The sequence below is a fragment of the Stenella coeruleoalba genome, assembly GCF_951394435.1.
Source record: "Stenella coeruleoalba genome assembly, chromosome: 20".
In the NCBI taxonomy this organism is placed as follows: domain Eukaryota; kingdom Metazoa; phylum Chordata; class Mammalia; order Artiodactyla; family Delphinidae; genus Stenella; species Stenella coeruleoalba.
In genome coordinates, this window is record NC_137166.1 from 1,212,086 (window position 1) to 1,239,665 (window position 27,580).

General features: G+C 50.5%; 2 protein-coding genes across 4 annotated transcripts in view; one reads left to right on the plus strand and one right to left on the minus strand.

Moving 5' to 3' along the window:
- Positions 1–25,069, minus strand: part of ZC3H18 (zinc finger CCCH-type containing 18) — a 51,616-nt gene extending 26,547 nt beyond the window's left edge. The window contains exons 1-5 of one of the 3 annotated variants that reach the window (XM_079906771.1): positions 24,342–25,069; positions 18,513–18,598; positions 17,573–18,162; positions 9,859–9,943; positions 9,069–9,140 (exon numbers count right to left, since the gene is read on the minus strand). In XM_079906771.1, coding sequence (XP_079762897.1) covers positions 9,069–9,140; positions 9,859–9,943; positions 17,573–18,162; positions 18,513–18,537 — 772 coding nt within the window. In that variant the 5' untranslated portion in view covers positions 18,538–18,598; positions 24,342–25,069. The remainder of the gene's footprint in view (positions 1–9,068; positions 9,141–9,858; positions 9,944–17,572; positions 18,163–18,512; positions 18,599–24,341) is intronic. The other 2 variants (XM_079906769.1, XM_079906770.1) reach the window with 2 other exon arrangements.
- LOC307178697 (proteasome subunit beta type-6-like) lies at positions 137–963 on the plus strand (the record flags this gene model as incomplete). Its single annotated transcript, XM_079907150.1, has 2 exons — positions 137–166; positions 249–963. The coding sequence occupies 2 exons, from the start codon at positions 137–139 to the stop codon at positions 939–941; spliced, it is 723 nt and encodes a 240-aa protein (XP_079763276.1). The 3' UTR covers positions 942–963.
- Positions 25,070–27,580: the final 2,511 nt, after the last annotated feature.

Here is a 27,580-nt window from a genome sequence, read left to right on the forward strand (position 1 = left end):
TGATTGGGATGGCCCTGCCTTGGGGTTTGCTGCTCAGGACACAGGCGCCCTGGGGAACCTGCAGGCGCACCGACAGGGTCGTTATTCTGACTCAAGTCTGTCCGCACTGAAACGGAAATCAAGCAGAAGCACGAAAATGACCAGAATTCTGCGCGTTCATGCCAGGGTGGCCTTCACCAGCCCTGCACATTGCATTCCTCCCACCAAACCACTTCAGGCTATTTCTGGTACTTAAAAAAATGCGTTAGAGAGCACGGCCAGCACCAGCCTGGGGGCCTGAGGCCATTACCCCCGACTGGGAAAACCGAGAAGTCTCAACAGGGACCACTAGCATGGCCGTGCAATTTGAAGGGGGCGTGGTTCTAGGAGCCGACTCCAGAGCAACCACTGGGTCGTGCATCGCCAATCGAGTGACTGACGAGCTGACCCCTATTCACGACCATATTTTTTGCTGCCGCTCAGGCTCAGCAGCTGATACCCAGGCAGTAGCTGACGCAGCCACTTATCAGCTTGGTTTCCACAGCATCGAGCTGAATGAGCCTCCGCTGGTACACACGGCAGCCAGCCTCTTTAAGGAGATGTGTTACCGATGCCGAGAAGACCTGATGGCAGGAATCATCATTGCGGGCTGGGACCCCCAAGAAGGGGGGCAGGTGTATTCGGTACCCATGGCGGGTATGATGGTAAGACAGTCCTTTGCCATCGGGGGCTCCGGGAGTTCCTATATCTATGGCTATGTCGATGCTACCTACCGGGAGGGCATGACCAAGGAAGAACGTCTGCAATTCACTGCCAATGCTCTCGCTTTGGCCATGGAGCGGGATGGCTCCAGCGGAGGGGTGATCCGCCTGGCAGCCACTGCGGAATCAGGGGTAGAGCGGCAGGTACTTTTGGGAGACCAGATTCCCAAATTCACCACTGCCACTTCACCACCTCCCTGAATCCTAGGATTCTAAGATACGACAAGAGACATCCCACACTGATGACAAAATTCAATAAATAGTTTGTCAGTGAGGAAAAAAAAAAATGCGTTAGAGAGAAAACACATAGACAGCAGTGATAAATTGGGTGTTTATACTTTATAACAAAGAATTAAGAAGGTCAACTTTTAGCATTATTCAGCAACAGAACACCAAGATTATTCAAGAAAACCACTTGACTTTCCAGCACGGGAGGCAAGAAGTCTACATTTTCAAATCAATTAGTGAGTGAATCACTTTTTTAAAATTTAATTTTTTGAATAGGTAATATGTATATAGGCTTAAAAAATAAATATGGCATACAATATCTAAGTGGTTTTAAAAACATTTTCAATTGGTTAGCATGAGTTAAACTGTAAGCCATCTTTTAATGTATATTCACTTCTAAACATGATATTCCATTTGAATGTTTCTGTCAACAAAATACGTTTTTTCTTGTATCATGTAAATTAAAGAGAAATAATCACTTGGTATTTAAAGAAACACTAAATTTTACCTTTTAAACATTATGAATATTTAAACTTGTATTAAAACCAACTTAATAATACAATGCTCCAAATTAAATATGAAATAAAGTATGCTTAAAAAAATTGCTTCTCTGAGAATGCAAAAATAACCAACTAACTTTTTAATTTCTAATAGTGTTTGAGAGATCACATATAAGTCAGAGCCTGGGACATATATACTACAGGGGGTTCAAAATCCCAGAGACTCAGAGAGTTTCAAAGAAAAAAGACTATGCAGTCATATCTCTAAATAAAGAATTCCAAAACATCATATACTTCTTCAACGCTTGACTCTTATAAACTCATGGCATAGTCCACACTGCTTATGTAGTTAAAAAGTAACAAAAGCTCATTGTAGAAAACTGTAAGCACAGAAAAGTATTAACAATTTAAACCACAGCATTTCTATAATTTTTTAAAATCTAAAATAAATATGTGGGTAGCAGATAAATGAGTATTTGTGATTCTCTGTTCTTTTTGCATTTAAAAAATTTTCAAAACAAAACAAAAACATCACCCCTGAGCCCACTGACAAAAAGAGCTCCTTCGTTTGTCATGCTGGCAGGGGAGCGAGGAGCCGCAGGTGGATGAGCAGAGCTGAGACAGGAGGGCGAGAGGCAAGGGCAGGGGCATCGCCCTCGAGACGCCCGCCCCCGGGCGCCCGCTCCCAGAGTGCTAAGGTCCACACTGCATGTGTCTGGGCCCCTGGCCTCCAAAGGGAAGGAGGAGACTACTCCAGGAAGAAGTGTGGGCAGTCTACACATGGGCAAGGACAGATGTCCCACACCTGCAGGCAGGAAGAGCAGCAAGAATAGTGTAATCCCACCAGCCTTTTGGAAAGTGAATTTTTAATTGTGCAGAAAAAAGCCTGGAAGGATACACCCCAAACTGTTAGTTTTGACTCTGTCAGCACATATTACTTTCATAATATTTTTTTTTCTTTTGCGGTACACGGGCCTCTCACTGTTGCGGCCTCTCCCGTTGCGGAGCACAGGCTCCAGACGCACAGGCTCAGCGGCCATGGCTCACGGGCCCAGCCACTCCGCGGCATGTGGGATCTTCCCAGACCGGGGCATGAACCCGCGTCCCCTGCATCGGCAGGCGGACTCTCAACCACTGCGCCACCGGGGAAGCCCAACTTTCATAATTTTAAAAAGCAATTTGTTTGGAAAAAAAAATTCTCCAGGAAATGGAAGCAAAAATAGATCTACTGGTTTAAAAATTGTATAGTCTTCTGCTTCTAAATGAAACTTCACAAACACAAAATTTATGTGGATTGCAATTGTGACTGGATGACTAAAGAGTCTTACTATTCTGTAAGGACTCTGCGTGGACAGGGATATGAGCCCAAAGGGAACAAGGAGAAAGGATCTGGGAGTTCCCTGGTGGTCCAGTGGTTAAGGACTCGGCGCTCTCACTGCCGGGGCTCGGGTTCAATCCCTGGTCCGGGAACTAAGATCCTGAAAGCCTCGTGGCACGGCCAAAAAACACAAAAAGGATGCAGCGTGGCAGTATGGTGCGGGGCGTGGTGAGGCACGGGCATGCAGGTCAGCAAAGGCATCCAAGTGCTCAGAAAGGTACTCAGTGATGTTCCCCCATCTCCAGGGCCCTGCACCAAAGGCAGTGGTCCATTTGTGGGGATCGATCGATCAGTCAATCAGTATATCCAGACCCATTTTTTTCCTGGTTGTATGATACGCTCTGCGTTGAGCCCTGCTTTTCTTCACTACACAATAAATATACCTACAAAAAAGGAACCTGCAAGCTCAAAAGTAACAAACCCAAACTCTACCAGTGAAACAGACACATCCACAGAGAAAGCCTACCTGAGTCTCAGCAGAAACCAAGGACCGGAACACAGAGACGACAGGAAAGGAAAACACACCACACACAGCAGCCCAAGGAGCCCAGCTCGCTCATGGTGTGAGGGGAGCAGGAAGTGCCTGTTTCTGCGGGCCCATGTGCGAGCGTGGCTGCCGGTGGGTCCAGAAACACTACAGACCTTAAAATTCTGACTGCTGGTCTGACCGGCGTCAGCGTGGCGCCTCCAGATGGCATTCTAAGCCGCATGTCACCACATCTGCAATGCGTCCCACTGCGACAGTGGAAATAATTTTACTCTCTCTCTAGTTCGCATACAAAATGCTCGCTTCACACTAGAATTTTAAACAAAGACTTTCTTATTTCTAAATAAGACATAGTGGTCTTACTTAAGTATTCTTTGGTCCCATTTCCTGTTAGTCTGAACAACTCAGAATAAGTAACAAATATAGGGATTGTCGAAATAAAATAAAGAAGTTTAAAGTGCTTCATGGTTTTTAAAAATTACTTCCTAAAAGGAAGGCAGAATATATAAAAATCAAATAATTAAATCTTAAAGACCAACCCAAGATCTAGAAACGCTTATTCTAACAGGCATAAAATCCAATGAACTGTCGCATACAAACTTTTAATGAAAGAACACAAAAAACTCAAGTACTTTCCTATTTCACAGAGAACGGTGACAGACAATTACAGTCATACTGAGCAGTATTCTGAGATATTTTAACTTCTTAAGGAAGACAGTCATTACGGTAGCTGAAAGAATTAAAATAATTTCTGCGCTGCTTCTCTGTGAACAACACAGGCCAGTGGTTCTTGTAACCTTTTGGTCTCAGGACCCCCAAAGAGCCTCTGTAATGATTAGATTTATCGATATCTAATAACTGATTATATTAATTGATATATTTATATTGGAAATTAAAACAGAAAATTTAAAGACATAAAATATAATGTATGTAATTTTATGTTAACAATAGTTGTGAACATAAAAGTTTTATGAAAACATTTTGAGAATACGTAGCGATAGGACTAGCATTATTTTCCTTTTTGCAAATCTCTTTAATTGGACATGAGAATGAAAGCCAGCTGGGTTCTCACAGACAACTGTGCTCTGCACCCCATCTGCTGTGCTGGGTGGCTTCAGAGAAGGAGGTGCAGCCGGCCTGGGGACACCCATGACAACCTCTCCAGACACTGTGTGTCCTCTGAGGCTCTGTTACAGCGAGCTGCGGTCCTATCACTGAACTTCTCCGACTCCTGGGCGGAGGTCCACCAGTCCACCTTGAACTGTGAATGGCTTTCTACCCAGGTATGCTTTTGTGACATCACGTGACGGTCACCTGGAAACGTCAGCAAACCCTGCGAAGCCGTCAAGTTCTCCAAAATTCTGATTTTCACTTGAGAGCCCGAACCTTACCATTAGCACAGTCACTGCCTTGGTCTCTTGGGTGTCCTGGAGGAGACTTGGCCGTCTGGGCTCACAGCCACCCCTGGCACACCCTCCCTGGAGGCTCCCCTCATGCCTCAGTGTCAGCAGAGGAGCTCCGTGAGCACTTGTAGTTTCGAAAAGACACACACTGAGGGGCCGTGGTGGGGTGATGGAAATATTCTACATCTGGACTGTGGTGCTGGGTGCACAACTTGGTAAATTAATAAAAATCACTGGACATTTAAAACAGGCAAATTTTATGGCATTTAAATTATACTTCGATAAAGTTATTAAAAAAAAAAAGGGGGCGGCTTCCCTGGTGGCGCAGTGGTTGAGAATCCGCCTGCCAGTGCAGGGGACATGGGTCCGATCCCTGGTCCGGGAAGATCCTACATGCTGCAGAGCAACTAAGCCCCGTGTGCCACAACTACTGAGCCTGCGCTCTAGAGCCCGCAAGCCACAACTACTGAGCCTGTGTGCTACAACTACTGAAGCCTGCGTGCCTAGAGCCGGTGCTCTGCAACAAGAGAAGCCACCGCAGTAAGAAGCCAGTGCACCTCAACGAAGAGTAGTCCCGCTCGCCGCAACTAGACAAACCCTGTGCGCAGCAATAAAGACCCAACACAGACAAAAATAAATAAATAAAATAAATAAATATATTTAAAAAAAGACCTAGACCCAAAAATAAAGTTTAACTATGAATCTTCCTGCTCTACCCCGGATGTCATTTCTCGGTGCACATACAGGGGGCGACACCTGCCGACTGGCGCAGTGTTAGTGTCATTAGAGCACTGACCTCAGGGCGGCCCTGGGTCTCAAGAACACACCTTGAGACCTGCTGCTTTAAACACAAGAGGATGCAGGGATTAAAAAATGGGCAGTAGGGACTTCCCTGGTGCTGCAGTGGTTAAGAATCCACCTGTCAATGCAGGGGACACGGGTTCGAGCCCTGGTCTGGGAAGATTCCACATCCCGCGGGGCAACTAAGCCCGTGCACTACAACTACTGAGTCTGCGCTCTGGAGCCCGCGAGCCACAACTACTGAGCCCGCGAGCCACAACTATTGAAGCCCGTGCGCCTAGAGCCCGTGCCCCGCAACAAGAGAAGCCACCGCAATGAGAAGGCTGCGCACTGCAACGAAGAGTAGCCCCCACTCGCCGCAACTAGAGGAAGCCAGTGCGCAGCAACGAAGACCCAACGCAGCCCAAAATAAATTAACAACAAAAAAAGGGCAGTAAACATTTCTCAAAAGAAGATACACAAATGACCAAAAAGCACATGAAAACATGCTCCACATCACTAATCATGGTGAAACGTAAATCAGAACCCCACCTCACACCCACGATGATACTATCACAAAATCGGAAAACAAGCGTTGACGAGAAGAACCAGAACCCTGTGCTCAGTGGTGGGATGCAAAGCGATGCAGCCAATGTGGACAACAGCAGAGTGGTTCTTCAAAATGTTAAAAACACAACTACCACCTGACCAGCCATCCCACTTCCAAGTATATACTGAAAAGATGTGAAAGCAGGGTGTCAAAGAGATGTTTGCACACCCACGTTCACAGCAGCATCATTCATAATGGCTAAGAAATGGAAGCAACCCAAATGTCCACTGATGGATGCTGGGTAAGCACACTGTGGTTCATCCACACAGCAGAATGTTATTCACTCTTGAAAAGGAAGGAAATCCTGACACCTGCTACAGCCTGGATTACTCTCGAGGACGCTGTGCTGAGTGAAATACGCCGGGCACAAATGGACAGATCCTGTGAGACTGTACTTCCATTAGGCACACGGCGCAGTCAAATTCACAGAGACAGAAGGGAGAAGGCAGAGGCCAAGGGCTGGCGAGCTAGTGTTTAATGGAGACAGTTTCAGTTTTACATGATGAAAGGAGTTCTGAAGATGGATGGTGGTGATGGCCACAACGTGAATGTACTGAATGCCAATGAAATGTACACTTAAAAACGGCTAAGATGGTACATTTTATATTGTGTATTTTACCACAATTTAAAAAAGGGAAAGAAAGAGGGAGGGAGAGGAAAAGAGAGCAGGAAGGAGAGGATACAGGAGGCCTGGCCCACAGAACGGGCTGGGTGCTACTGACGGCTAGGTAATCAGAGACCCAAAGCAGAAGACTGTTTAAAGAAAATGCTATTTATGCCTTTGTGGATAGAACTTTATGTCCTGATGACTCAACCTAAATATAAGACAGGTAAAAATACACCATAAACAAAGTATTGGTGTTTTAAAACATTTCAGTTTGTATTCCTAAGTACATTTTGTTGTCAATGGTCACAAATATCAACGTGTCCATCTGGGCAATTTAACAATAAACCTGCAGATCACAATAACAACAGAAATATAGCTGACAAACATTTTTTAAAAAGCATTTTCAAAGATATAATATACATATCATAAAACACCCCCATTTAAACGGCCAGTTCAGTGGGTTTTAGTACATTCACAAAGTGGTGCAACCGTTGCCACTACCTAATTCTAGAACATTCCATCCCCCAAAAGGAAACCCTGTACTCAAGGGCGACCCATCCCTCTCTGGCCTAGACAATAACTAACCTTTCAGTCTCTATGGCTCTGCCCACTCTGGACAGTTCCTGTAAGTGGAACTGTACAATATGGGGCCTTTCGTGACCGACTTCTTTTACTTGGCAGTGGCCTCAAGGTTCAACCGCGTTGTAGTATCAGGATGGACCACATTTTGTTTATCCGTTCACGAGCTGATGGACACTGGGGTTGTTTCCACATAGTCACGTAGCTGTTTTGTCTATGCTGCTAGTACGAGTCTTTGCGTGGCTTATGCCTTCATTTCTCCTGGATAGACACCAGGAGGGCAGTGGCCGGCTCAGAGAGCAGCTCCGCCCATCACACTGAGCAGGCTGTGCCCAGGGCAGCCACACCGGTTCACGTTCCCACCAGCTGGATATGAGGTTCCATTTCCCCACATCCTCCCCAAACACGAAAAACTTCGTTTTATTTTTAAAGTGACTCTCTTGCTACTGGAGAGAACTGAAACACGTTCATCTCAATTCAACACCAATCTTACAAACTGCAGGTAAGCAAAAACATTTACATCCAAAACCTTCTCATAACTAAGAAAAAGCAGGATATATTCCAGAACACCCTCCTTCTGTACTCTATCGCATTATTCTGTAGAATAAACAAACAGTATGGGGAAAGGTGACTAAATATTACAAAAATACATTCCTGAAACAAGCTACGGAACAGGCCCAATTAAACTGCCAAAAAGGCCACTTACCACTAGCTTCAGACTTTCCCACTGCAAAATGCCTGACCCACTGGTCTCACTCCCCGAAACCCCAACTGGGCGCTCGGTGTGACCTGGAGGCACCTCCCCTCCTACTGTGACCTGACCCCCCCGACGTCCCTGGAGAGGGCACCCTGTCCTCGCCTGTCCAGGCACCTCCCGGTGATGCTGACCTGCAGTACCACCACCAACTTCGCTTCATGGTGTGTGCGCTTCTGGGGCTAAATTCCGGGAAGTACTTCAGCAGTGGGACCCCAAGCACCTGGACCAGAGCCTCTGTGGCCTCAACAGTGGACGCTGCTGCCTCCTGCCCTTGCTGCCACGGGGGCCTCCGGCTGGTCGTGACCGATGGCCAGATTCCTGAACCACACGGTTTGTGGACAGCGCTAACTGGAAATGACTGCAGGACATACACGGGTATGCATGCGTGCTTGTCTCCATCATTTTACTCCAGAAATCCCAGAGATGGGCTGACGTCATTAGGAAAAAGAAGTCTTCGTCTTAAGTTTAAATTTTCTGAAATAATGACACTTAAAATACCAAAGTCTTTGAAGACCTGTAACAATTTACTCTCTACAAGGTACTGCACACGTATCTGCATCCCGAGGGCGGCCACGCTCCCGTGCCACGGGCACAGTGCACACGGAGCCATCGCGTGGCCGTCTAACTCAGACGAGCCGGACTCCCCCACTCGGCAGAAACCAGCAGCACAGAACTGGCACGGCCAGGAGGACACGGCCCCAGCACGCGCTGGCCGGGGTCCCGACTGTTCCTGTGCACCCGCATCCTTGGTCACCTCGGGACAAGGGACAGGATTGTTCGAGGCCACTCGTAGGACGGGGCTCCACCGCCCCCACGCCCCCACCCCCCGTGCAGGCAGCACGCAGCTCCCGTGGGCCTTGCCATGGCCGCGCTCTGCCCTCAGCGTCTCCCCCTTCCCCTGGCTTCACAGCAGTATTCTGGATCCAGGAGCAAGGAGTCTGGCCTCCGGGGCAGGGGGACTGTGAGGTACTGAAGAGATGAATATGGTATATTTTGTACCTTTAACCTGGCCTCTGAATGGTATGGAATTTGATATTGGTGAAGGAGGAGTGGACAATGGTGTCACAACATCTGGAAAAGAAGTACAGGAAGCTCTTGTGAACGTTAGGCTGCATGGGTGGGCTGGGTCACTGTGCGAGGCATCTAGGGTCAGCACAAAACCCAGGGCAGGAGAAGAACACCTTCCTGCCATGCGAGGGAAACGTGCGATCACAGAGGCACAGCAGACGGTGCCGTGACACATGTCTTCCCGGGCTTGAGGGCCCACTGCTCACCAGCCTTGTCACACTGCCACTGTCACAGCTACTGGACTCACTCCGTCCACTTTTCAGGAGGGAGGGGCCTTGCTGCCTTCAGAGGCCGACCCTCTCTATTTAGAAGTCCATTCCAAATGAAAGGTATGCCTCCGAGACACCCTGCAGAAAGTGGCAACTCCCCTTACAGAGGTGGGAAAATGTCACAAATGGTGGCTGGGGCATTTGGCCTTATAAGAAGGACCACTTAGAGAGAGTTAATATTGTCTACAGTGAAGATACAGGTCTGTGCTAGGCAGGTGGGCCTGGCATTCCAGGGTGAAACGAGCAGGCTGGCTCCCCTCCGAGAGAGGCGTTAGAGTGACCAGGAAAGGCCCACAGCTGACATCGATGCACTGCCACTGCCGCCACAGACCGTCACTGCCAGCCCTGAGAACTGCCCTGCACGGGCCCAGGGCTGAACCACCACCGCAGTCCCAGGAAAAGCCGAGGCCACACAAGCGGGCCGCGCAAAGGCCCCTCACTCAGACAGTTACCTTTCATGAAGAATCGGCAGGTGGGACGAGGCCTCACCTTCCTGTCACTGGGGTCCTTCACTTCACCCTCCTCCAGGTCATCATCCTGAAACAGAGGACAACGTGACTTGAAGAGAGACTTGTCTTCATGAGGGGAAGAGGCAGGAGGGCCATCTACCACCACGCATGGCCTTCACTAAACCAGAAAAGGTACTGTCACAAGACTCAGGTCCTGGCCCCTCACGTGGCCAAGTTCACGTACATTTTCCAAACCTTAGGCTGCTCATCCACACAATGGGGGTCTCTCAAAGCTTCACCCACAAAAGTGCAGCATCACACAAGACAAAGAACATTCTGTGAAGCACGTGATGCACGATGAAAAGCAGGGCGTCAGTCATCATGTTTCTCTTAATTAGCAATTCTGGGCAGGAAATGGCTACACTTCAGGTTTTTAAGATTTTTTACATTTAAACAAAATTTATGCCCTTTAAATGAGACACTTTCTCTAATTTAAAAGTCTGGGGTCAAGGAGGAGGGAATTTAGGCGACTCAGGTCAGCGAGCGTATCCACCTTTAGCTTAGACCTGGGCCCTTCTCTTCTGGTTCTTGGTCCAGAGATCCTAACCTTGGCTTTAGAATAATGCAGGAGGGTTTAAAGACCACAGCCCGGGTGGGTCTCTCCCCCAGGGATTCCAAAGAGCAGCCTCGACTTGGACCACTGCTCTGCACCCTCCTCAGTCCCCACCTGTGCCCCTGAGACCCCACTCCGGAATCGCCTCCAGCTTGGGCGGGTATCCAGCGCCCTGCTAACATAGTTAAGTAGGTAAGTCCAAGATGGAGCTCCTCACTGCCCCCCACCCCGCCCCTCGGGTCCCAGCCCACTCCAGAGCGCCCTCATGTGGTCAAAGCAAGGGATCACAAGCAGGGCAGAGGTCTGGGAGTCACCTGGACCTTTCTCTCCCCACCTCCTGCAGCGCCACTCTCGTCCAAACTACTGCCCAGTCCCACCTGGCCTGGGGACTGCTTCCTGATGGGTGTCCACACTCCTGAACCCTTCCACATGCTCCCCACAGTGCCGTGACCTTTGCAAGTCTGGCCTGACCATACTCTTGCCTCTCTTCCCCGGCATGTAACTCATCTCATGTCCAGATCGCAGCTCGAGTCCCCTTCCTCAGGGGCCCCCATCTCCCTTCACAACCGGTTCCACAGCCCCCTGCCCCTGGAGCACGGGTCCCAGCCGTCGTGGCTGCCCAACCGGACCCTGCTTTCTGCTCACCACGGGTCACTGCTCCAAGCACAGCGTCAGGCTCAGAGTAAACAGCAAGTATTGATATTTACCGAATGAAGAAATACTGAAGGCAAACCCTAGATTTATGATGACTTATTTTAAAGCTTAAATATTGGTAAAATTTTTGCCTTAAAAATACCAAGTTATTAAAAGGCATTTTATAACAAAAAAGAACAGATGCCTCAGAGTTATATCTCTTAAAAGAGAGAGTCAACAGAATCTTTTAGAGAGAAAAATTAAATAAGTTATTCCAGGATTTTTTTTTAAAGGTCCCGAGAATTTATTCATCTTATAACTGAAAACCTGTACCCTGTGAACAACACCTCCCCATTTTCCCGACCCCGAAAATGATTTCAGCTTGAGGAAAATATGCTGATTTTATGCCATCTGGCAGAAGCCCCCGCCCTTCTGGTCTCCCAGCCGTGCTGTCCTCTCACTACTTCCCTCCCGGCATAAGCGCAGTGTGCTATTACCTATTACACAGGAGCTCACATCTAAGGTGAGGCAGGTTCTGTTTGTTCTCATTAGAAAAACAAAACTCTCTTGAGAGGTCAGAACTCATTCAAATCTTCTGCTTCGTTTGGAAATCAATGCACAGGAGTTGAAATGATGAGTACAGAGTGACTGCTTTTCAGAAATGAAGATTCAGTCAGTGCACTAGATCGGGTTAAAGAGGTGTCTGCAAAGATGTCACTCTCAACATGCACAAGAGCAAGGAGGAGCCAGCTCCCTCGATCAGACGGGGAGCGCTCACCTGAACCACGAGCCACGAGGGAGCCCTCTGCGGCTTCTCAGAGGCCAAGCAGACGAAAACATCCACAAATCGCTCAGCAATCGAACACCCGCAAATGCCAACTAACCACTCACTTAGTACAATGGCCTTTCAAGTGCTGGACAAACAAAAGGAGTTCTTAAATCTTATGAAGAGTTCCCCGCAATTATGGCTCAAGAAGGTCTCTGAAGCCAGACTCCCAGTGCTCAGCGGCTGGACAGCCGTCCTGTCAGGTCGTGGCTGTACCTGTCAGGTGGGAATTGTGACGGGCAGCCCCTGATCCCGGAGCCAGCAGAGAGCAGAGGTCCAGCAAGAAGCAAACTGGCGCGTATAAACAGCTAAAACGGCACCAACAACTCACTCAGGGGGTGAGTACCAGGCCCTCCACAGTTTACAAATCTAGGAGAACCACGGCAGCGTGTCCTTGGGGTGAGTGTGCACAGGGCGTGGGGCGCAGGGCAGCGTGGATCACGCCTGCCGCCATGACCATGGACACGGCCCTCCGCCCCAGCCGTGCTCTCCCCCGCTGACCTTCCGAGCACCCAGAGCTCCCAGCCGGGGCGCGAGTGTCATCGTGACAGAAAAACCCCTCAGAGGCGACGCGTCAAGACGTCGGGTGAGGGGGGCATGGGTGACTTTCACTCTCTCCTTTGTGCAGGTTTTTATTTTCCTTAAAATGAAAACAAAACCACAAAGCCTACATATGACCTAAATAACAAAAAGAAGTCATTTCCCACCCATCAGCTCCGTAGTCTCGGCAGGCAAGGAAGCAAGATGCGGCACGTGCCCTGGAGCAGAGGCCCAGGCACCCTCCGGGCCAACCAGGGGCTCCCCGAACCCTCAATTCTGTACCTGTGAAGTGGGCTAGCAATTCGGGTCTATAATCCCGCATTCACACCCTTTGGGGCCAGAGGTCATGTTCTGGCCTCAGAAAGGCGATCGGGTGGGTGGAGCGGCGCCTGGGACGGACAGTCTTCCTCCTGTGAGGGGACCAGCTCACAGCGGGTAAATACAAAACCACAAACGGCCTCCACGGGCTCTGGCCAGGTGAGCTGGCAGAAGGAGAGCTCTCCCACCCCAGAGCTCTGGGCTGCTCTGCTGAGCAGGGACAGTGGCCCGGGCCCCTCAACCGCCCCGAGGGAGGCGGCAGGCCTTACTTAGTCCCTTGCGGCCAGGCCGCCATGGCTGCTTCCCCGGCTCCCACCAGGGGACAGCGCTGTGGACGTCCCCAGATCCCTAAGCCCGAGGGCTCACCTGCCTGGAAGCCCTTTGGCAGAAGATACTGTGTGTCCAGACGCGAAAGGAGCAGGCAGATGTGAACAGGAGAAAAGACAAAAGACCGCCTGCAAAGAAAATGCCTCCAAGTATATCTGTCTGTGGCTGGGCCCAAGGAGTCATGTGGCCCGTCCACTCGGGGCGCGCCCACCCCGCCCCATCTCTGAGCGCGCACCCTATCAGTGTGACAGTCACTGACGAAAGGAGGAAGGGAACAAACTACGCCACGCTTTCCCAAGGGGATGGCACACTCCAGGCGGCTGAAGTTCTGTCAACCAGATGACAAGAGAGATATAAAAGAGAACCAAGTCCATAAGCGGAGGAGGCAAAGGATGGACCAAAGATGGAAGGCCCTGAGTCTGTCAAGGTGAATCACAGAGCCACGAAGGAAGGGGTCTGTGTGCAGAACTCAGCAGGGCTGCGGGAGTGAGCCAGGCAGGCCTCACACGGCCGCGTGCTCTGTCTGCCTGTCCTAAGCGTGGCTTCCTGCACAGGTGAGACCGCTGACGAAGTCGAACTCACCCGCACTTCAGCTGTCGGTTGTCGGGGACCCTCGGCCCCCCTCCACAAATAAACCAGGTGCTGTAAATAGTGGGCCCACGATCCTGTTTGCAAAATCGCATCCCCACTGCAGCAGGGCGTGGCACTTCCAGAAAGGCCTTTGTATCTGAAGGCAGCACACCAAGACATATAAAAGGAATTCAAGGCCTGAGTTATAAACTACGTGCTTCAGACAAAAGAATGTCAAAGGTTTATTGTACAAACTGATGTCACTATCAAGGAAACCACTAACAGAGCAGGAAAGCTGGGGAGGGTGGGGGTGACTCCCCCCAAATCAATTCACCTGTCCCAGTGACCCAAAATCTACAAGGGAAAAAAGAGGGACAGTGTACCCCAACAGGAGAGAAGAGTGCTTCTCAGTTAAAAGGAGGATAAATCACAGGGCCTTTGAGACGCTTCCACTCCGCTGGCCGCTCCCAGCAATTCAGGCCTGGAGGCTGAGGGGAGACGGGCAGCGAAGTGCAGGAGGGGCCCTGGAAACGGTGAGCCTCTTCAAAGAGTCAGCGGGGCTGCGAGACCCCTGCCAGACGTGGAAAAGCTCAGGGGCCTCAGTGAACGCACTTTTGAGGTGTGAGCCAAACTGCCCTTTTCTTCTGCATAATAACATCCAGGTAGCTCACTTCTGATACCAAAAATGTGCTTGAAAGCAATGGGGAAAAGGCCCCCTGGGATGGATACTTTCCACTTGGACCAGAGGCTACTTGGCACGGATTTAAACTGAAGGGGACCAGGCCAAAGTCCTGTCAGAAGCAGGCTGCTCATGGACCCAAGTGCACACCTCTGGCTCCCTGTCCATCTCGGGAGAGAAAGATACAGGAGTGTGTGCTTGCGGGAACGTGGGGCGAACTCTCTAGCCGAGATTCTGACGACGAAGGACGGACGGAAACTGGGATGCAGAGAGCAGAAGCGAAGCAGCAGTAGTTTTTCAATACGAGCTAATGTGTGTCTACACTGGGTTCTTCCAACAGCGGCTAGTGTGGGTGCTGGTCACCCACACGCAGTGCCTGAACTGCCTCTTTATGCGAATGGCTCTCTGGTGTAGACCTTCCACCCACTGCCACCCCCATCTCAACGGCACTCGACTTCAACGTGCCCCAAAGCAGCTGGAGTTCGCCCGTCTGCTGAGAGGGCAGTTACTGGCTGCCTCCAAAGTGCCAGGTCCTGGGAACAGAGGGGCAAAGCCACGCAGGTCCCAGACTTAGGGAACTTGTGTCCTTGGAGGTGTGGGCACGGAAGAGCAAGAGAAACAAACACACTAAGGACCCAGTCAATTCAGACTGTGGAGGCCCAGCAGAGGCACCGAGCCAGGTGTAACAGAGTCGGGGGCAGGAGGCAGGGCCTGCAGAAGGGAGCAGACATGGAAGGAAGCCAATGGTTAAAGGATGGGGAGGAGCCTGGAACACAGGTGCGCTCCCATGAGGGCCCAAGTCTCCATTCATAGTGCCCACTCCCGTCTAGGCCTGCCTATCCCTGGGGGGCGATGGGCTCTGCCCTTCCCAGTTACACCCCCAGCGTGTTACAATGAGCCTGACACACTGCAGGGTCCGTGGGGCTGTGTGTGGGAAGGGCAGTGCCACCCCGTGGCTGAACGAAGCTGTGCTCTGGTCCCAGCAGCTTGCGGGTCCAGTAGGGCTGTGAGGCCCTTGCGAGAGGTGCCAGGCAGGCACAAGGCAAACCAAGCAGCCATCTAGGATCAAGTGGGCAAGAAAGTCAAACTGGATTTCTAGTTCACCTGCTGTTTCTGGGGGAAACCAGCAAACCTCCAGACGATGGGTGCTTTCCCGGGCCAGCTCAGTCAACCCAATGTCCCATGCCGCCACATCTAAGTGCGGCAGGAAAGCCCGGGGGTGCGATGACGGCAAGGTCCCCCGGGACCTGCAGGGAGACACCTACCTGTCCACATATGATCATGGAAAGGCAGGAAGGTAGATGAATTTTGCCGTACAGCTTATTCAACAGTTGAAGCAAGAAGAGCTTGCAACTGGTCCTTTCTTAATGGGAAACAGACTGCCCAGAACGCCGGCCACAGCACCCCAGTCATCAGGAGCCCCTCAATCCTTGGTGGCAGGATGCAGACGTGGCTTTTCTCTTTGTAAACTGAAAAACCAAACTCACGGGCAACCTCAACCAATGATTTCATCTTCTGCCCAAAATGTCGTCCAAACTGATTAACTGGAGTCTCATGGCATCTCCTTTTCCTCTGGTAACCCTGTGGTCAAGGTGAACTTTCCAGATGGGAAAGGAAGCATAGCTGGCGAAACCTAAGAGCGTTTATAGATAATGTCCCGACAATACCCTTTTAAATGAGTACGGTATTAATAAGTAACGGCTGCTAATTTAGGAGACCATCTCCTACACTTAGTTGTGAGAAGATAAAAGATCTAAAATTCTAAGCTTGTAACTACATACACGATCTCGGAACGCCCCACAAAGTTCTGCTCTCGTGAACCAGAGTTTGAGAAGCACGGTCTTTGCGACGCAGCGTCCATACCAGCTGTCACAGGAGCCTGGCACTTCGGGCGAGCCTGGGTTATGCACTTGACCAGCCCCTCCTCTCTCGGCGACCCAGAGCGGTTCCGAGGCACTCCTCACACCTCTCGCCACAGCGACTCTCCAGTGAGCAGAATCTCCTTTGCGGGATATTAAAAGCCCCAGATCTCGTCAGTCTGCTCCGTCCCTCTCTCAACCCCTTTTAGTAAAAGCATTTCTCAGCAGGACCTCAGGCTCTGCCCCCCACAGACTCAACTTCTTAAAAGATCGTGACAGAAATTCTTTCAACAGAATCATCTGTCATAAAAACCCAACCTGCGCACAAATAAGATGATTATTACTGGGTTCCTTGTCCTTAATCTGAAGGCCAGATTAATTTAAATAAGTTATAACAATGTGATGGCTTGGTCAAAAGCCAAAGCGTTCTGACACACAACCCCATTTTATCCAGTCCTGAGGGTCTTTTTAGGGACACTCCCAAAGAAGTCTGGCCTAGCTGTGACCCTCAGCAGAGAAGAAGGGCAAAGATAAAAATGCCTAAAGTAATAGAGGAAGCTGGAAGGAAGTTTTTTCAGGCTCAAGAACCTAACAGGGGACCTCCCTGGTGGCGCAGTGGTTAAGAATCCACCTGCCAATGCAGGGGACACGGGTTCAAGCCCTGGTCTGGGAAAATCCCACATGTCGTGGAGCAACTAAGCCCACGCACCACAACTACTGAGCCTGCGCTCTGGAGCCCGCGAGCCACAACTACTGAGCCCACGTGCCACAACTACTGAAGCCCACAGGCCTAGAGCCCGTGCTCCACAGCAAGAGAAGCCACCACAATAAGAAGCCCATGCACGGCCACTTGCCGCAACTACTGAGTCCGCACACCTAGAGCCCATGCTCCGCAACGAGAGAGCCAGGGAATGAGAAGCCCATGCACTGCAACAAGAGTAGTCCCCGCTCGCCGCAACTAGAGAAAGCCCGCGTGCAGCAACTAAGACCCAGTACAGCCAAAATAAATAAATTTATACATATAAATAAAAGAACCTAACAGGAACTGAAATCCACAATGGTTCTAGTTGAATACTAACTCAAATATTACTTACAGACAGCAAAGAAAAAAGCAGAAAATTACTGCTTGTTTAAAAAAGAAACATCTAGAATTTTAACGCAATCCAACCAACAGCACCAGATGAGTGAGGGTCCACAGGACTTCTGCCAGCTACCGAATGGAAGACAGTTTTCTGACTGTAGCCCACATCCCCTGATTTCGGCGCTCCCTCATCACCACGGCGATGGCTCCCAGCACACGCCTCCTGTCCCCCTCCTCCGGGGTCGCTGCCGGCTCCGCTGGGCATACTCACGTCGATCTCTCCGTCGTCGATCTCTCCGTCGTCATCCTCTTTTCTTTTCTCCTTGGCGGCCTCCACGGGCTCCCTGTCCTCCACGCCGTGGACGCCCGCCTTCCCGTCCTCCCCGGGAGCCCCTTCTCCCCTCTCCTCATCATCCTCAGGCCCGGCCTTCTCGGTGTCGTCCTCGTGCGTGGCGGGGGCAGGCTCCTCGGGGACCTCCTCGTCGTAGTCTAACTCGTGCTCGTCCAGGTCCCTGGTGACCGACGAGGCCTCGTCCCTCAGGTCGCTGGTGCGGTCTTCCTCCCCCCGGTCCCCCTCGGCCCGCGGGGGGCTGGCCGGGCCCCCGCTCAGCTCCGGAGCCTCAGAGTCCCGGTCCTCCTCGTCGGAGCGGCTCTCCTCTTCCTCCTGGCTCAGTCCCGGGGCGACGTTCTCCTCGTCCTCCGCGTCGGAAGCCCTCCCCCCAGCTCCATCCAGATCCTGCTCAGACCCACTTTCCCTCAGGATGTCATCGTCCGAGAGCCCCTGCTGCTCCTCTTCTTCGTCCTCTGGAGAGCGAGGGTCCCGGTCAGGGCTCTCGGCCACATCCATCGGTACCCACGGTTCTGCAAAACAAAGAGAACACACACTCACAGCATCCAGAAAGGGGCCAGTCAATCTCGCGCCGGTCTGCTGGGCCCCATGCTTGCCTCCAGCCTGCAGGAGGGCTCGGCCCCGCCCGGCTCCTCCACACCCCAGATCCCAGGCCGCAGACCACCGGCACCGCACCCGAGGCCCCCGCGGAGCCGGGCCGAGCGCGCGGAGCTGTGTGCCGGGAGCCTCACGTCTGGAGCCACCGGGTAGCGAGAGAGCCGGCGTGCCCACCTCCATACGGGGCACCCCGACTGGTTATCAGACAGTGGGCAAGAAGACGGGCATTGCAAGCGACAGCTTTTTGGGTTCGTAAAGTAATTACTTGTGAAATTCAGGAAAACGTGCATTCGGAAGGAGGTGGCAACAGTGAAGGCAGCGCCTGGCCTCTTCCGGAGTCACCCGCAGGGTCTGGAACAGAAACCCGGCCTGCCTTTTGAGAGCCCCCAGGACATGGGCCATCTCCCGTTCCTGCACGTCTCTCCAGGTCAGGCCGTGAAGGCCGCCCGGAAGGCCTTCGTGCACTCTGATTCTCGAGAACCACTGTTCCAGGACAGGCAGGTCGTGGGAAAGAACTCTGGCAGAAAATCTTACATATTTAAGGAGTTTCTTATATAAAAAGACCAACAGTGTCATTTTAGAAGATTTCATTTCTATTTTTACTCACTAGATTTAATTACAAAGTGACTATTTTCTGGTTTTCCCACCCCAACGTGCAAAGATAGGACATTGTTCCATTGGTTCTAAACGCAGGTTGCAGAAGGTGGGTTGAGACGGTGTGTGCATAAAGTCGACACCAAACAGCCTACAAGCAAACATTTACCGTCCGCCACGCGACAGGTAGCGAGTAACCACTAAGCTGGTGTGAGACAGCAGGGACAGTGAAGGGTTTCATGTTCACTCGATTCTTCAAAATTTTTTATTTAAAATAATGTATGCCCCAGTCATGCTACTTGGTACCTCAGTGAGATCTGGAAACGCACAGTATATTTACATACTTTATATAAAATTACTTTATGCATTTAGATAACTAAAAATTTAAAGTGTATCTTTTAAATTTATACCTTCAAAAGGAGAACCTATGTTTAAAGGTGCACATACCAAGAGTTGGTATCTGAACCCACAGTTAAAAACAGTTTTGTTTTGTTTTTTTGCTGTTAATGGAAATTGTTAAAATTCAGCAAACATGAGGACAAGTTACTTAAAATTCATCACTTTATAAATAAAAAAAATGGTTAGCAGTAAAAGAAATTTACAAACCAACCAATCCATTCAAAGTCACTTAAAAGTAGACAGCTTTGAAAATGATTCACTTTTCAGTCTTCTAACTACGCTATCCAGAGGTAGGACTACTGGAAAGAATTATTAAAAAGTTAGCCCTAAAATGGTGCATTTTGCTGCCCCGTGGCTTCCTGGCTTCCCTGTGCAGGGCAGAGCCTGTCACCACACACATCACCCCTGCAGCCCAGGGCAACGCGCAAGGCGAGAAGGCGACCGCGGACAGGGCCCGGCACCCGCACCTCTTCCAGACAGAGCGCGGGGGCCTTGGGGCAGCCAGTCAGGGGCCAGTGGCAAACCGGCAGCCTCCCCGCTCCTTGGCTAATGACATCAGTAAAAACTGGAGATTTTCCCTTGTGTATGACGCCCTATGCCTACCCTTGTACAGTTCTGATTGCATTGTATATAACGAAACCTCCCCACAGAAGGGCAGGGACTTTCATTCCCCAGCTGCTCAGGCTGGCACCTGGGACCCTGTAGGCAGGCCGTCACGTGCAGCTGGTCGCTGAGCCTCAGACATATCCCTACTGGAAACCTGACAAATTCTGATTCGCACATCATACAGGCTAATGGCAACCTTGGGAACCAAGTCACCTCTGAAATCAATCAACTGGTAATCAAAATTAAGTGTCCCCTTACACTAGTTTAAAATCCACAAAACTGATACTCTAGCTTTGCAACATATTATCCTGTTCACGGCACAGAGGCTCCCTCACTAGTAACTTGATAGCAGCCCCTTCTTGGGGCCCAGGTGCCAAAAGGTTTCATTGTCATGATTAGGTCCAACCAAACTGCTCTTCTATTCTGGCAAACTTCGATTTAAATCCTAGGGGAAGAAATGGGAGAGAGAATACCTAACTTCAACTATATGATCAAGCAAGTGGGCCATGTCTTTCTGGGACACATGGAACAGGGCACACAGTGTGGGCTTCTGAGTCAGAACCTGAATCCCGGCGCTGCTGCTCCCCAGCTTTAGGGTCTTGGGCAAATTATGTAAACTTGCCAGACCCCAGTTTCTTCATCTGAAATACGGGGAAACAGCACCCGCTGTAGAAGTCGTTGCGACACCTAAATGAGATCAGCCTGTTGGCTTCCAATACCCACACCCCTCTCCCCACCAGCCTGCGGTCAGCCTCCTGGGTGCTCAGGAAACAGCCATCCAGCACACGCCGGATAGTCACCTGTGCACGACCACGTGAGCGATAAGATCAAGTCCCCCACCTGCTGAGAGACCACTACTCCACCAGGCACTCGACCCAGCTCCTCGCATCAACCCTGCAAACAGGCGCTGCCCCGCTCACAGAGAAGGAAACCAAGGCCACATGGCCACGGGGCGCAATCGGGGCTTGCATCTCTGAGCGGCTGCCGGAGCAGGTGCCCAGGGCTGGCGCCGGCCCGATGCATGAAACCAGCTCCTGCTACCTGCCCAGGGACTAATCCCCACCTACCGCCCTTGTTTCGACAGGAAGATGGGACCCAAGCTCTCACTGGCTTTACACGTTCTTTTTTGGAACAGAGCCCTCACATAAGTCGGGGACTTCTACTGAAGCAGTACCTTTTGCCTGTCGTTCTTTTCTCCCTTCTAAAGGTCTGTGCTGATCCGCCTAGGTTGCTATCTTAGCCCTTCTAGAACCAAAAAGACACATTTTCACGGAGATGGAAAAGTAACTATATGATCCATACAGACTATTAAAGAACAGTGATGACCATATGGGATCAACCTGTGACACCAGCCACTTATTTATTTTCAATGTGTCTAAAGCTTGAAGCTTAGGCACTTACGCTAAAGGTGGATTTCATAAAGAAGCCCTCACAAAGGTGTACACTTCTACACCGACACCACGGGAAATGCTGCCTCCGATTCAAACCCTGAGGCTGCTGCACTGCGTGTAAACAAGAAGTACTTGCGGAGCCTGCACGCCCCCCGAAGTTTGTATTATGGAATTCACTTCAACCTTCCAAGCACACAGCTAACTCCCCTCCTCTCACCGGCCGTTTTCAGTGCTGACCAGAAGGTGGTAGAGTGAAAGGCCCTGCGTGCACCTGTTCTTACCGGGGAGGACTAGCGCTGTCAGCCTTCTGGGCAGCACGGATTGCTCCGAGAATCTGAGGAAGGGGATGGCTCCTCTCCCTAGAAAAACCTGGACATACACAATTTATCCCCCACTTTCAGAGTTCAAAACCTCCTGAGGTCCACCCACTGAGCACTCCTGCCCTAAGTACGCTGTACATTATTCCACTACATACCCAAACTCGCCACACCGTATACCCCAACTATCTGTTTGCAAAGTCTGTTGGGAGACCCCCCACCCCCGGCCCCATGAAGGTCCTGAGTGGAAGGGCTCAGAATCACCTGGGTTCTCCGAGCTCAGCAAATGGCTGGCACTTGGTAGCAGAGCTACCATGTAACTTATTGTCTGAACTTGGGGGCGTGTTTGAGACTGAAAGGGGGCACTGTTAACCATTACAGCAGGCATGAGCCTGGCTGTCCTAAGCATACTGGGACACACAGTCACCCTTAGGAGGCTCTGACAATCTCCTGAGCAAAGGGGTCCCATCTCTTCTTTCCCTGTGGAACCTCCTGGGATTTTCCAATCTGAGGCTACACACAGGTGAACAGCTTGCAGAGGAAAACATGCCAAAGAATCTTCTTGCTTATCAGAAGCAACCTGAGTCACACCCTGCTGCACAGAAGGGGTGTGTCCCTGGGGGTCAGAAGACGGTGTGTGTTCCGGGCCCCGCTCTGGGCGAGTTAACTGGCTCTCTGGGCGTCGGTGTCCTGTTTTGAGATTAATTCAATTTGGCCAGTATCTGAGTACGTGCTCTGTGTCAGGAGCCAAGAAAACCATGTGGTCTATTAAATGCACACAGTGAAACAGAGGGTCGTCTGCACGTCTTCACAACCCCCAGGCTCACTATTCTTACTCAGTCTTTTCTTCTCACACAATCAATCACCCGTCATCGAGCGTTCTTGGCAAAGTTTAGAACTCTTCAGTCCTTTGACCCACAAGACAGTGAACTTGCCTGGAGAACAGAATGACAGTGTCCATCACTGTGTCTCCACAGCGTACTACACTGGCAGACGGGGACTGAGAGATGCTGCTTGAATACATCACAAAGTCTCATTACTTGATAAACTACCTGTTGCACGCCAGAAAGAAACTTGAAGTAACTGCCTACTTTTTAGAAGACTATTCTAGAACTGAGACAGAGTGGGTGCTGCCTTGTTTCCCAGCGGTCATTCTGGAAGGCTGCGCCCTGACTGCAAGGACACTGGTACAGTACACAACAGGTGGGAGCTTTTCCTTCTCAGCAACCTTTAGAACCTGCAGAACACTCCCCTGGCACTCTCAGTGGCAGCAAGTCTTCCCTCTCTCACGGTGGGTCACTTTGACAAACGGCAGGAAGCTGTTCAGAGCCTGGTCTGGTAAGTGAGGTGAGTTCCCAAGCCAGGTAAGATGGGTTTTGGTCAAACATGGGGTGTGAGTATTGAATGAGACTGACTTTTCTCCTATGGCTTGTATATTTACTACGGCTTGTATATTTACTACCAAAACAGCAGTTCCAAAGAGGTTTTGGCAAAGGAGCACCAATGAAATACAAGCCTAACCTTCCAGGATAACGATTTTTAACAGAGCAGTCCCTATCTGAATGCCCAAGTTCTGGTACATCTGGTTAAAATTCAGACTCATAATTTCATGGATTTACAACATCCAAAGGAAAGATGTCAAGGTTGGTGATAGACACCATCCCCAAACTGACTAAACTTGACATCAAACGACTCCTCAGGGAGGAAGCACTCACCTTGAGATGATCTGTGAAAAAGGAAAAAACCTCTTCAGTGTTTGATCGTTTCCCACCCAGAACCGGAGACAAGTTCCAGCCTCTGGGACACACCTGATTGGTTTCCAGAGCTGGCTGGGCTCCACACATGTGCTCAGATTGTAAAATCATCAGGCAAAGACTCCCCTGCCTGGGAAGCGGGAATCAGCCTGGGTCCAGGCTCACCCTGAGAATCCCAACCTCTGCTCTGGGACAGGACCACTCCACAGGCAACACGAAGGAGATGAGAATCAAAGGAGAAAAGATGACAGCACTGCTATGTCTCTAAATGCTCCCTTCGTCCATTCTCCCCAAATTGATCTGGAGAACTGACCTGCTCTCACAGATAGAGAGCTGAACAGCTCATTTAAGATGATCAACCACTCTAGCCGGCAAACTCAGCTGTCATGAAGTAGTCAGTAACACTGAAGTCTTAGCAGGAGTAAGGCTGAAAGTCTTTAAGTCTTAGGTTCTCCCAGCAATGAGCCGGCATCCTTTGGGCTCTTAACCAAAGGGGCACAAGGAATTTTATTCCAAAGAGTGGCTCGCGTCTTGGGACACAGCCAATAGGTCCTACCTGTGCCTCCGGGAAGCCGAGGGAGCAAGTTCCAGGAGGCTCCGGGGAGCTCAAAGCTCCGGAAGAGCCTATCCCCAATCCGGAGGGCGAACCCGTGTGCCTCCTTCCGCCCCCCACCCCATCCTTGTGGGCGGAAAGCAATGCCACGCGAATATCCCGGAAGAGAAATGACAGCTTCGGGAGATCAACCCCACTGCAGGGAGCGGAAGCAGCTGTCGGGCGCTCGACCTGAGGGGGTCCAGGACCCCCAGGCCGGCTCGCCCGGAAGGAACATGGGATCGTGCCTAGCTCAGCTTCCCCTTCCCGGGGCCCGAGAGCCACGCTTCGGCTGGAGGTAGCCTGGAGCGCTCCCCGGAGGCGGAGGCGGAGGCGGCGGGGCTCCTGGGCCTCGGCTCCGCGCCGCCGCCACGCTCCCCGCCCGGCCGCCTCGGCCTCCTCCTCCCGCCGGCCCGGCCTCCCGCCATCGCCATCACTTACCTCAGCGCAAGGGCAGAGAGGGGGCCACGGCTTCGCAGGTGTCGGGGCGGCGCGGAGATGAGGTCCCTCAGCCCTTCCGCTCCTCACAGGCTCCGGCTTGAGGCGCGACGCGGGCGGAACAAACGGGCTCCACTACCCGCGGGGGCCGGCCATTGTGCGACGTCATCAGGCCGCGACGGTTGTCTGCGGCCCGGCGGGCTTCCCTCGCTTGCCACGCCCTCCGTCCGCTTCCTTCCGGCCTCCGCGCGGCCGCGCGCCCCGCGGCGCGCGCCCGCCCGAGATAGCAACGGCGCAGGCGCGGCCGGGGCACCGCCCCTGGGGCGGATCTCCCAGCCGGCGCTCCGCCCGCCTAGGCGCAGGGAGGGCCTCGCGAGCCGAGCGGTCTCGTGACCCGCGAGCGCCGGTTCGCACCTGGCAGTGCGCTCTGCTGGCGGTAGCGGACCCGCGGAGGTGGGTCCTGCGACCTCGGGGCTCGGAACTTACCTGCTAAGTTCTGGCTGAAGAGGTCCCAGCCAAAGTTAATCCTTTCCGGGAAATGAGTTTAAATAGCAAACCTTAAACATATTAAACTTCTTCCCGGGGACTAAATAGCTCCCTCTCTGTTAAATATAATCAATGCAACGCAAAATTAATCATTTTCGAGAAACTGAGTTTAAACGTCAAAGACTAAACATTTTTTTTACAAAGAAACTATTTTTATTTGTATAACAAATATTCTAAGAAATGACGACATAATAAAATTAACAGAGTTGATGTGATGTCGAGACACAAATAAGTACGTGATGCTATTGATGATTAATCATTTTGTTTCATCCAACCTCCCACCGATTATTTTAGAGAGCATCTCTGGTGTATTTCTGACTGAATTTTAAGCATGATGTATCCAGGTGATTCAATTAGGAAATCTTTGAAAGAATGAAGCCTAAACATTTTTTAAAAACTATTTCTGTGCGACTAAATAGTTCCTGCTTTATCAAGTATAATCAGTCCAACACAAAATTTAATCATTTTTTTTGAGATATTGAGTTTAAATGTCAAAGCTTAAACATTTAATTTTTATTATTTTTTTGTAGGCAATCCAGTGTTGAAAAGTTTGCTTCATCATTTTGTGGTGTTATCTTTGGGTTAAGAAACAGGATCAACTAAAAAGAAAATTTCATAGAGTCCTGGTGGATTTTACCACACTGTGGCTTGTAACCTATTTGCTGGAAGCACCATAAAGTTCTCAGTAGTAAAAATCAACCTTAATTAGCTTATAAATTGAAAAGCAAATTTTTTTTGTGTGCTGTCTTAAAATGAGAGTTCCAGGGTGGGATTTTCCCCATAGCAAATAATAAAAATAGGACTCCCGGCTGGCAAAAGGACATAGACCACTGAAAGCTTAAGCATTTAAAACTATTCCCAATGTTGTTAAAAAGTAGCAACAGGTCCAAAATGGAGTCACTTATGCTAAGCCTATCAAGACTTAATACCTAATTTAATTGAAGTTGTAGCCTCTCCCTAGAGTGGTAATTTAAACCCATCAGTCAGCACTAGGGAGGTGATCTGCCTAAGACCCCTGCATCCCTTAAGAGAAGGAAGGTGCCCTTGCTGGAAGTAACCCACCCTTTTAACTTCCTTGTCCCACCCTCCTGTGCCTATAACAACCTCCATTTTGTACAGCTTTTAGAAGCCTTTCTGCTTGCTAGATGGCATGCAGCCTGATTCATAAATTGTTGAATAAAGCTAATTAGATCTTCAAGTTTACTCAGTTGAATTTTTAACACTGATTTCTTAAAAATAATCAGCTCAAAAAACAGAAACAAAAACAAAATAATAATCAGCTCAACACAAACGTTAATCATTTTGTAAAGATACTGCGTTTAGGGGCTTCCCTGGTGGCACAGTGGTTGAGAGTCCGCCTGCCGATGCAGGGGACACGGGTTCGTGCCCCGGTCCGGAAAGATCCCACATGCTGCGGAGCGGCTGGGCCCGTGAGCCATGGCTGCTGAGCCTGTGCGTCCGGAGCCTGTGCTCCGCAACGGGAGAGGCCACAGCAGTGAGAGGCCCGCGTACTGCAACAACAACAACAAAAAAAAAAGATACTGCGTTTAAATATCAGAGCTTAAAATTTTACACTCTTTCCACGTGGATAAACAGCTCTGTATCTTATTAAATGCAATCAGCTTAATGTCCTTGATCAGAAGGACATCATGTGGCATTGGGAGTATTTTTACAGCTTACCAACTGCCTTCACAACCATCAGGGTGGAGCCACACCGAGCCTACTGCAGAGCATCAAACTGTCCATGTTACAATAGGAACCTGCCCTTAGAGGGACCCTGGGCTTGGTCGAATGCTCTGCTGTCCTCGCCTTAAGACTCTTAATCATTTTTCAACAAGGGGCCCACGTTTTCACTTTGCAGTGGACCATGTGTGAATGCATGAGCGAGAGAAGAAATTGAGGGCATTGACATGGAGCTACCATTTGACCCGGTGATGTCACTCCCAGAGAAATGAAATGTGTGCACAAAAACCTGTACACGAATGTTCCAGCAGTGTTATTCACAACAGCCCCAGAGTGGAAACAACCTAGGTGTCCATCAACTGATGATGGCTCAGTAAAATGTGGTCCAGGGAATTCCCTGGGGGTCTGGTGGTTAGGACTTGGCCCTTTCACTGACAAAGGCCCAGGTTCGATCCCTGGTCCAGAAACTAAGATCCTACAAGCCGTGTGGCACGGCCAAAAAAAAGATGTGGCCCATCCGTACGGTAGAGCACTACTCAGCCATACAGAAGACTGAACTCTGTCTAAGAAGAGATGCCGTAGCCCAACCGTGAGAGGACACAAGAAGGTGGAAGGGGGCTCTCGCCAGAGCCCGGAGCCTGGACTTCCAGGTTCGAGAGAGCTGTGAGAGATAAATGTCTGTAGTTGAAGCCCTCCAGTCTGCGGTATCTGTTATGGTCGTCTGAGCTGACTAATGCGTTCTATTTACATGGAATATCAGAAGACGCAAATCCACAGAGTCAGAAAGTAGCTGAGAGGTTACCAGGGGCTGGGGGTGGGGGATGGGGAATGACCACTTAATGGGGACAAAAGTTCTTTCAGGGGTGATGAAAATATTCCAGAGTCAGGCAGTTGTGCTGGTTGTACAACTTCGTGAATATACTAAAAACCATTGAATTGTGTACTTTAAAAGGGTAGATTTTGGGGGGTGGGAGGAATTGGGAGATTAGGTTTGACACATATACACTATTGAC